At 36.5% G+C, this 11,080-nt stretch overlaps 1 protein-coding gene across 4 annotated transcripts; it reads left to right on the plus strand.

Annotated features, from left to right (window-relative positions):
- Window positions 1-383: 383 nt before the first annotated feature.
- Window positions 384-8,429, plus strand: LOC147516157 (phosphate transporter PHO1 homolog 3-like). 4 transcript variants are annotated; one of them, XR_015210956.1, is made up of 3 exons: window positions 676-1,650; window positions 7,174-7,466; window positions 8,131-8,429. XR_015210956.1 is itself a non-coding variant. In XM_086588824.1 (2 exons), exons 1-2 carry the CDS (start codon window positions 1,359-1,361, stop codon window positions 8,157-8,159), a joined length of 321 nt encoding a protein of 106 aa, XP_086444950.1. In that variant the 5' UTR covers window positions 676-1,358; the 3' UTR covers window positions 8,160-8,406. The 4 variants fall into 4 exon arrangements, 2 of the variants coding, with proteins under 2 accessions (XP_086444950.1, XP_086444952.1); XR_015210957.1 differs by lacking the exons at window positions 7,174-7,466; window positions 8,131-8,429 and adding an exon at window positions 3,751-4,864 and having other exon boundaries at window positions 384-1,650; XM_086588824.1 differs by lacking the exon at window positions 7,174-7,466 and having other exon boundaries at window positions 8,131-8,406.
- The last annotated feature ends 2,651 nt before the right edge of the window (window positions 8,430-11,080 follow it).

Raw genomic sequence — 11,080 nt, forward strand, 5'->3', positions numbered from 1 at the left:
CTAAACAGTTTACTGCCACAGATGGACTGATCGAGTAAAATAGATATGCCTCGAGTTCCAAGTGAATTGAACACGTGTCGATTAATCAACTACTTCCTTATCATCAGTTAAGGGAGTTTTAGGAAACACCTCAAGTATGGGACAGTTTGAGCTAGACTATCAAGGACAGTCGACACGTGGTAATATTGTACTGAAACTTTGAATTTGAGAGTACAGTGCTGGACTATACAGCTTTTAAATCCCTTTTAAATTGCAATCCAAGGACCATGTGGGTACGGTCAAATGTGCAACGTCATTTTTAGCTCCATAGGCCCATAGCTAGCTCAAAAAGAACTGGCAAAGTCCAGTACAGCAACAAAACAATATATCGGAAATATCAGCCATCTAATTGTCCCTAATTGATATTGAGAATTTGAGACATCTAAATTTAAGTGATAAACTGATGTAGTCCCAATAGTTAATCCTAAAAAACCTATCATACTACCAAGAAGCCAGAGCTCGCTTCTTGTAAACCTGGTGACGTGGAGTCCAAGTTTAATCAGTACATTAACATTTCTAAAAGTATATTGCATACTCTAACTAAGCTTCGATACCTAGCGAACTTTCAAAGTTGATCGGCTGATGCATGCATGAAACTACTCATATGAGGTAGGTACTTTGGCAGGGTTAGGGTTTTTTTTGGGGGGAGGGGGAGGTACTGTTATGGCCTTATTTAGGCCTATGAGGCCCATAGGTCCGAAGGAAGAGGCCCATAGGTCAGCAGTATAAAAAGAAGATGATGAGTGAACAGAAAGGGGGGATTTGTTTAGGTCAGGGATTTTCTAGGTCGTAACAATGGCGCCGTCTGTGGGGACATGAATAAAAAGTCATTATTCTCTACCGCATCGTTTGGTTCTCTAATACATCTCTTTTCATGTTAAAAATCTCCTTATAGTTGTCTTCTTTTACATTTTTCACACTATCTTCTGTGTTACCCATCGTTTGAAATTAATATTTGAGCTAGTTTCAGTGATGGGGTTGTTGGAAAATGTTGTCTGAGTGTTTTTGGAGTTAGTTACAACTTATCTTCTCAAAAAGTTGAGATTTTTATTTTTTATCTATTCTTTATAATAAGATTTCAGCGCAATTGCTAGTTTGCATGAGAATGTACCCCACTAAGTCAATGCTTTGCTTGTTCTTATAAAGCCACTTCTCTGTCACAAGATCACAACTTCAACCATTGTCTTCAACTTTGTCTGAGACCACCTTTAGCTCCATAGTTTCTCGCACTATAACCACACCTCATTAAAGAGTCTCTTGCATTCCTATTGATTGTTGGATCTAGCTTACCAAAAGGAGCAGGAGGAGTTTATGAGACTATGTTTCTTAAGCCTACTGTTGAAGGAGGGGAGAAAGAGCTTGTGTTCTTTAGGAAATTAGATGATGAGTTTAATAAGATAAATCAATTTTATAAAACTAAGGTGGAGGAGGTGATGCAAGAAGCTATATTCTTGAACAAGCAAATGGATGCACTAATAGTATTCAGGGTTAAGGTTGAGAATGAAGGAAGGAGATCTGATTTATCAGCTGAGATGAATCGTCTTGCTTCTGATGTTGCTGCCTCAGCTGCAGCCGTCTCTGCCTCTGCACCTAGTGGTGCTAAAACATCTGGTAAGTACTTGAGAAGTTCTCGATCAATTGGCAATTTTGATACCATTTTGGTTTATCAATTTATCGTGCCGCTAATTGGTCAGAATTATGAGTAGGGGTAAACATTTTTTTTTAGCAACTTTTAAAAGTAAATATGACTATCCATAGTTCCATATATTCCGGATTATTGTCCAGAAGCAGGAGATTTCTGTAGCTTCATATGATTTCACGCAAGAAATTTCTCAATAAACCACTGGGTCTGTTATTTTTGGATGCCAGCAAATTTAGTTTTTAGATAGCTAAGACACTGAATAAAAAATCGCTGAGTTATACTTTCGAATCCGATTCGAATTCGTATTTGGGCCAATCCGAAACATAAAAGGGGCGCAAGTCCAGGACGCGGCGTAAGAGCCAGTTTGAAACATGAAAAGGGCGCAAGTCCTGGACGCGGTATTTGGGCCAGTCCAAAACATGAAAAGGGGCGCAAGTCCTGGACGCGGCGTTTGGGCCCTCCAAAACATGAAAAAGGTTGCAAGACCGGGACGCGGCGTTTGGGCCCTCCGAAACATGAGAAGGTTGCAAGTCCTGGACGCGGCATTTGGGCCAGTCCGAAACATGAAAAAGGTTGCAAGACCGGGACGCGGCGTTTGGGCCCTCCGAAACATGAGAAGGTCGCAAGTCCTGGACGCGGCATTTGGGCCAGTCCGAAACATGAAAAGGTCGCAAGTCCTGGACGCGGCATTTGGGCCAGTCCGAAACATGAAAAGGGGCGCAAGTCTTGGACGCAGCATTTGGGCCCGTCCGGAACATGAAAAGGTTGCAAGTCCTGGACGCGGCATTTGGGCCCTCCGAAACATGAAAATGATGCAAGTCATGGATGCGGCGTTTGGGCCCCTCCAAAACATGAAAAATGCGCAAGTACGTCCTGGACGTGGCATTTGAGCCAGTCCGAAAAATGAAAAGGGCATGAATGGTTGTCCTAATTAATACTTGGGGGCAACCTAAGCAAGGAAAGAGCTAAGTATCCCTGAGGACTAGCAGTACTTGGGGGAAAGATGATATTCGGATCCAATAGTTACATTTGTTAGTTGATCCCTGGTTGGTTACCAAACCAGCCAGCATCAACTTGGGGGCATGCGAATATAACAAATATCATATATAGATACTCAAGTACTTGGTCAAAAGGAAATAAAGAATTATGAAGAAAATGGTGACTGGCGTTCATAGAGATGGAGGGTGTTCTCATATCACAATATATTCGTGTTTAAAATAATTTGTTCAAACGTGGAAACATATAAGAAGGGGTTTTCTTTTAAGGGGATGGTTTTCTATGGAGCTTTTCCTGATTCGAAAACTTATAGTAACCTTCTTAAGTTCATGCTTAAGCTTAGGGAAGTGCGAGAAGTTTCAGTCATTTGAGAAGGTGGATCAAGGAAGAAGATGTCACTAAGTTACTTTATGTAGCGGGTGTGAACTCCTGGCCAACATATTCAGTACTCAGAAACACTCTTATTTTTCTGTTTCGTGATTGTTCTGTATATATGGGTCTTATTTCTTCTTGGGTACTTCATGTATTGCACTGGTCTGTCTTTAGTTTGTGACTATGATCGTGGACTCTATCCTTTCTAAATCCTTTATTTCTTTTTCGGGTTGCTTGGGATAGATTTGAATGAGAATCTGTATTGTGTACCTTACTTCATTTAGTCAAACGCTAGAAGATTATTTCTGCTACTATACACTGATTTCATATTATATCTTTGATGAAAGGCTATTGAATATGTTACATCTTTTTTGTTTCTCAAGAAGTTTCATACTTGATATAGTTTAATTTGTTTCAAATGAAATCATATTAGTTCCAACATCTGCCTTTGAAGGCAAGAAGTTGTAACTGTAGACGTGTGGTGTCCATGACTATGGGTAAACAAATGATACTTTATTTTTGTTAGTCAGCAATGGACCATCCTCTAAATTCTTTATCAACTTGTTTTCAGTATTTTTGCTTGAATACATCTGCATGGCTAAACAAGTGGTTTTCTATTTCGATCTTTGTACGCAATGAAGAGTAGTCTTTTTCTCGATTTCTCTTTATTGTAGATCATTACAATTCTTTTGCAATAGTAGTTATCTCAGATTCCGTTCCTGTCTTATCAAACTGCTAGGGAGTAATTCTTTATGAGGGGAATCGTTTGAAAAAGTACTGTGACATCTTTCACAAGGCACGAGTCTTGATTATCAAAATAGTACAAAGCAAGATAGCCTGTGGGTTGAGTGGATATTGAGGAACAAGATAAGAGGAATCACTTCTGGACCACGAAAATCAGGAATAATTCCTCGTGGACTTGAATGTTTTTTGGAAAATAGAGAGATGGAAGCTATGCTAGTTCGCTATTTCATCATGGATTTAACTCACACCTCTTTCTCGCTTAGTATAGGGCTGGCCGGCTGGGTGGTAAGCCACTGCTGATGCGCAATACCTCTCATGAAAGGACTGAAAGTGGTACTGAACGGGAGGCCTAATTTAATTCTATAGTCACTGAAGGATCATGTAACATCTCAGATATGGACATGAGTGGGAAGTAAAAACAGAGAATACAGAATACCAAGCTATTTGCTAGTGCAGAAAAGCTTTTGATGTTTGGAAGAGCATTGCACGAGGCACCTCAGCACCTCAGCTTACAAGGCTCTGAAACGTGAAGGACGACTAGGGGGATGGTGTAAAACTACATGGGGAAAATTACATTCTATTCATCTTTTGTGACATTGCAAGTTTGATATGGAGCCTTGGTGAGACAAGAACGACTTGTTCATAGAAAGATCATGAGAAACCTCTAGTTGTATCTTGTGAAATACCTATAGAGTTACAAGCCCTATATTTTCCTGAGTATCAATTATTTAGATAGTATGGGAAGACATACCAAAATGTATGGATTTTGACAGAACTTCATATCTTTGCCTTGCTGAATGGAGCCGGATCAGTCAACGGTGGAAACTGAAGAACAAGCATTTGAAAATTTTCTGACAGCCAATTCTGTATTCTATACAGGCCAGAAGAACAAAACGGGTTTAAGCAGCTAAAACTGAAAACCAGTTAGCAGTTAAAACTGAAGACCACGTATATGATATAGACTAAGTATAGTTTCCAAGATATCAAAGAACTAATATGATAGTTGTTAATGTATATTGAAGTTCAGGTAAGTTTGGTATTAGGAATAAAGATAAGTGTACCGTGATAGAATTTGTGGAAATGGAAATAGTAAAACGAACTCTGGCACCACAGGCCAAATTAATGGTCCGCGGTACCAAGAGGGGGCAACTGTTATGGCCTTGTTTAGGCCCATAGGTCCGAAGGAAGAGGCCCATAGGTCAGCAGTATAAAAAGAAGATGATGAGTGAACAGAAAGGGGGGGGGGTTTTTTTTTAGGTCAGGGATTTTCTAGGTCGTAACAGGTACTATTTTCATATATTATAATTTATAAACATGATAGATTCTATCAAACGTGCCAATGTCCCAAACAAATGGAGCCTAAGTGGGAAGAACATATACAGTGAACCTGATCAGATCACGTTTTGTTATTAACATGAACATAAATTATTCATTATAAAATATAAAGTATTTAAGAAGCTTAAAATACAATATCGATATCTATGCTTAGACGGTTAGACATGGTTTCCTGATCTCTGATTTTAGACAATATTTTCAAATTATTACATTGAAATAGTTGTTCTCGAAAGTAATAAACACATTAATTAAATACGTTGGTAGTTAATTTGAAAGTTGAGGGATTAGAAGAAAAGTTAATTCCTGAAAAGTTACGCATATCTGGAAATGGCAAGAAAGATGAATACCATTAGAAATGGTGTTTCTTTGATAGTATTAAGTGGTGATTTGAAATTTATCCCATTGTCTTGCATATGGACCAAAACTCTTTGTTTTTCCTTTGGTTATTCTTCTCGATCTTCTCCTTCTTAGCAGTACAACCTTCAGTGTATTTCCTGTTTTACCAAATGATAATAAGTGGTCGGGCCTCCGCCCAAAAAGGGGGTGGGGGACCCCAAATTATATGCGAAAATTTAAATTTACACAGTTTTAAATTTAAATTTACATAGTATTTTTACCTATGTACATTTGTATTTACATATGTATTTAATTTTCATATGTAAATTTAAATTTACGTTGATGACGTTAGCCTCGGTTTTTTGGACTTGGGGTGAAATTAAAATTCAAGTTGACTTAGGGTGATTTTTTTTTTTTAAAATTGGGCTCTCAGCCCCAATTACTTGAAATAAAAAATGTTGCCACTCAATAATTATGGATTAACTACTTTTACCTAAATTTATTTTTGGCTCAAGGACATTGAACAATTTTTTAAATTTTGAATATTTCATTTGCACCCTTCTCACTTTTGATTACAGCTCAAGGACATTTGTAATTTTGGCTCAAGAATATATGTATAGTAAAGGGGACAAAGCTGATAAGGACAAAATTCCGAAATAATTAATCCAAAAAACCACTTTTATTTCAAAAACACTCTCAAGGACATTAGTTGACTCGTTTGAAAAAGACAATAGTACCCCAGTATGCACAGATGTCGGTGCATACCTAAGCATCACAATAAAATAGTATGTATCAACGTCTATGCATACCAAGCATCACAAGAAAATGGTATGCACAAGTGTGCAAGATACCACTGGCTTTGATATATCCCCACGCCCCTGTACATACCAAGCATAGAAGGGTAAAATTGGAAATAGTGAAAAAAAAGTATGTCCTTATTAATAATTAAAATGTGAAATATGGTTTTTCTAGTAGTTACTAGCTATTTGGCCCGGCCTATGGCCGGACTTGCTACATAAATAGCTAATGACTCAGAAGCCTAAAGTCCACTTGAATAAATAATATATGTATATTGATAGCTAATGACATTGCTTATAGTATATGCATATTTTGTTTGAAGGGTTTATATTTTTCTAATATTTTTTGAAGTCTTTTTTTGGGTTATTATTGTATCATCTAAAGTGATTAACGATGAAAAACTTTCTCACATTAAGAACTTCATTGACAGTTGCAGTCAAACAATCAATTTCTTTGATAATGGTGGGCACCCCTATAACTTGATTAGGATGCAAGTTGTTCCACATTGATGTCTGTAAATTTTACAGTGAACAACTTAGCATATGATTTTATAAGTTTGGGCTTTTTTTTATGTTTTGTAGAGATTATTCATGTAAATTTCGTAAATTTTTTTTGTTCTCCAAAAGACAAATGGTTAGCAGAAATGTATGCTCAGTATAATTATGAGTGCATTACTGTTTTTAGTTTTTTTGAATATCTAATTAAAAAAATCAAGCAGAAGAGATATTGTATATACGGTGGTGTATCTAATGTTTATGTAAATAGTGAAACTCAAAAGTTGGTTCTAAGGATGAGGAACATATTAGATGAGTAAGGGTTGTTGGGTTGTTTTTTTTTTTTTTTTTTTGTGGAATTTAATTACTTATAATGTTATTAATTTGATGTTTTTTTTTTTGTTTTGTTTTGTGAAGTGTTCGTGTTCGTTCGTATGCTATAAAGATGTTCTGGGTAAATAATGAAGTGGATAATTTACTCGAGTATTATAAGAATAACTTTGAAGGATTAAGTTTCTTGAATTGTATGGAATTTTTGGTTGAAGTTCTTATGAAGTATATTAATTTGGATGAATCTGATGAAGAGGTTGTTTGTCCTCGTCTTAAAACGAAGAGCATTCAAGAACTTTATGATGATGGAAGTTCAAGTGGTCGAAATGTGGATAGTAAAAAAAGACAAAGAAGAATTTAGCAGTAAAAGTTGTTGATAGGTAATATTTTTTTATCATATATGATTTCGTACATGTGACTTAGTGAAGGGGGAAGGTTTTGGTTTCAGTGAAGTTTTATTGGATATGTCACAGTATTATTTAATATGTTTACTAAACATTGTCTCAGGTTGTCTAACAAAACATTGTCTAGGTTATTTTTTTGAATTTCAAATTGTTTAGTTTAATTCTACCTTTAAAACCCTTGGGATTTTAAGTTAAGCTATTTTACACATCCTTTTGTTTGTTGTTTAACTTAGTTGCCATGCCCTAGGGTAGGTGTGATAGTTGGAATTGCTTACAAATGCATTAGAGAAGGGCATTGTATAACAATGACATGGCTTTAGGTGAAATTGGTTAAGTGTTTTGGCAATTGAACAGAAGTAGTTAACATATCTGTATGGAGTCTCTTTACATTCTTAGTGATGTATACACATGTACCATTAAACACCCGCTGGTGGTTATATCTAGGTCCATACAGTCCTAAAATGTTTGTGTTACAGATTGGGTTGGTGATAGGCTTTCTTTCCCTTTGGAATGTCTCTGTGCGTGTGTGTTGTTGTATAAACCCTCCAAACCACGTTTTTAGGTTATTCCCTTTATATCACCTACTTGCTGTTTCTTCTTCTTTCTCCTAATTTATGTTATGATTGAATTGATTTGACAGGTTTAATAGTTAACCTGCATCAGGAGTAAAATGGATAAGAAAGTCCAAGGCTGAAGCACATATGTTGGCTGCTGAGGTAGCTGTGGATATTATTAAGAAATACCAACTGTTGTTTTGTTAGTTTTAGAAAGTTGGTGTTAGTATTTTTTTGTTTGGATGACACTTTTTGTTGTTTTGAATTGTAATATGTCTTGATACTTTGCAAGTTTGTGTGTTTCAGTCAATTAAATTATTTTCTAGCTTATGTTGATCACATTGTAATGCTTACTGTCAGTTTTACGTCTTAGCATACATTATATCTATTAGTCCAGTATTTATGGAGATAAAGACTGTGTCCTTTGGCAGTAGATTTCTGAGTTAATTATGCCTTTAAACTCTATTAGAGCTGTCAGAGTCTATATCTAGGGTTATTGGTTATTTCTTTATATAGAGCTATTTTCAGTTTCCTGTTTGCAGAAATTCCAAATGACATGTTGATAAACACTATTTGTTTATGCTATTTTGTAATAGCTCCAATTATTAAGTCTTTTGGCGTTGTTTTAAGATTCCCCAAAAGAAATGAAACTGTGAGTACTTTTCCTTCTAAATAGAATTAATTATTTATTTAATTTTATATTTCATTTTCAGTATAGATTAGAAGTTTAGAACATGCTTTAGTAGAGCGCCTTGTGTACCCAAGACGCAGCTCAGCTGGTTTGGAGTACACCAACACTCATGACTCGTGAGACATCTGACATTTGAGTCTCTTGGGACTCTCTAGATAGGGATTGCTAATTTGACCGGACTTCGGGTACCTAGCCTTGAACCATGGGCTGGTTCCAAAGACCCTAGCTTTAAAGTCCCTTACCTAGTTTTGCAAGCTAAGAAATGGCTAAGCAATGGCATTGCTCGAATGAAAACTTCCTTGCGGTATAGGCGGTAGACTATCAAAATGTAAAAAGCCAAGAACACAATTTTCGTGTGTCAATAATAATGTAAATAAGATGAAAAGCTATCGTGTTGAACAAACAAAAGCCAAGCAATAACATTCACGTATTGTTACTTCAATTCACATAGCAATACAACTATATTGTTGAAATAGACGGATCCAATTTCAAGTACCAAGATCTTCTTTCTCCATCAATAAAGGTTAGCAATTACTTGTTCAGACCACTAGAATGGACTGTAATTTCATGAGCTGCTGGTATATGTCTTGTGACTCCAATCCTGATCTTAATCAGTCGTCCACTGGACCACGGCAGGAACCACAATCTCATCTTTGGTGGTGCAACTACCATAGGCTCTCTTTTTTGCCTCCCTGCCGGTTTTTTTCAACGTAGCATGGATTTTCCCACCATACATTGCAGCAATTGTGGCCGCAAGTGTAGTCTGTAATGCCTCCCACACTCGTCATCTAGGTGTGATGGTTCGTGGCTACTTAACATCAGTAGAATCGCAACATCAATTCCCTTAACGTAGGTCAGTTGGAAGTTGGCTGTCACTTCACGCTACAACTCTTGGTTGCCTAGGTGGTGGTATCATTTCTGCCTTCACTTACCGCATGCTTCATCACAGAGAAAAATTCCTAAGCTTATGGCTAGTATCGATCTTCAATGGCCTTAAATGGATTGTTGGGTCAGCCCATGATTTCCTTTGAAACATCATATGTTAACCGTATTCAAATATCCACGCACCGTTGGAAGATGTTATCCCAAATACAATTTGTTCCCTCCCCCTAGCTAGGTAACACATAAGGTATGCCACATCATATAATAATATAAATTGAAATAAAGTCACAAAAGTACTTAAGTTTCACCATATATTAGGTTATTTGCTTAGTTGATTATATGAGTATGCTGTCATCTCACATATAAGGTCTGTACTTCGTAGGATACAAAAGCAGAAAGAAAAATGGAGGGAAATGAGAAAGAAACAATAGGTAGGAAGTGTAGACAGTTGGTAATCTTATCAATGAATTTATGGTTAAGTTGGTGTTTGATAGACAATTAGGGGCTGGAACAAACAATGTGCCCCTTTGTAAGTTAGGTTCCTAAGCAACATGAAATTAATATATATGTATTTTTCTTCCTTAAAAATCATTTTTAATTTGGAGAAGGATTCCCTTATCTAAGTCACAAAATTATCTACCAATAAAAAGAACCTAATGAAAATTCCATGTGCAACCAAAAAGACACCCCTAATTTTCTAACTTTTTGTCACATAGAATTGTGTATCTATTCTTCTTACCGCTCCACGACAGCTACAGTAACAATCAGGTGATCGGGGCACCAAAAAACAATCGTTTTCTAAACTACCTTCCTGATCATATAAAGTTTTACTCTAAATACAACTGAATACCAAATGTGGATTAACAATTACATTATACACCCCCAAACCTATAAAAAAAAAATGCATAAAACAACATAATACACAGCCCCTTTGCCCCTCTCCATTCAATTCCACAAAAAGAACACATTTTTAACACAATCCAAACCATTAAAACAAAATCAGATAAGGATGGCCCAACAAATCTGAGACATGGCAGCAGCAGCCACATATAGTTTGCGTATAAATCTGCATATATGCATGTACCTGATAATCCATTAATTAATGTTTTTAGTAACAGGTGCCACCAATTTTGTGACCATATATTTGACAGTGAGTATATTCAGAGTACTGAACTCACCTTCCATTCATGCATGGATTAATCAAGGATCTATAGAAATAACCACCAAGAATTGATCGCGAGATCCTTTGTTCTTAATTATTTACATCAGAGTGGCTATATACCAATACAGGTGAGATGAAGTTCGAGGAGGTAATGGAAGTATTTCCTACAGGAGCTTTGTACAGGGAATAACCCTCATAAACAGGTAAATCACTTTAGAAAACATCTTTTTAAAACCAAATATCTATGGAATGAGGGAAAGAGCCATAACAATGGTTGGAAGCCAAATAATTGGGTAAAATT

Source organism: Coptis chinensis, chromosome 2 (assembly GCF_015680905.1).
Source record: "Coptis chinensis isolate HL-2020 chromosome 2, ASM1568090v1, whole genome shotgun sequence".
Lineage (NCBI taxonomy): Eukaryota > Viridiplantae > Streptophyta > Magnoliopsida > Ranunculales > Ranunculaceae > Coptis > Coptis chinensis.

Coding starts and splice junctions, on each gene's coding strand:
- LOC147516157 (XM_086588824.1), top strand. CDS start 1,359: ATGTTTCTTAAGCCTACTGTTGAAGGAGGGGAGAAAGAGCTTGTGTTC. Junction 1,651..8,130: donor TAGTGGTGCTAAAACATCTG/GTAAGTACTTGA, acceptor TTGATTTGACAG/GTTTAATAGTTAACCTGCAT.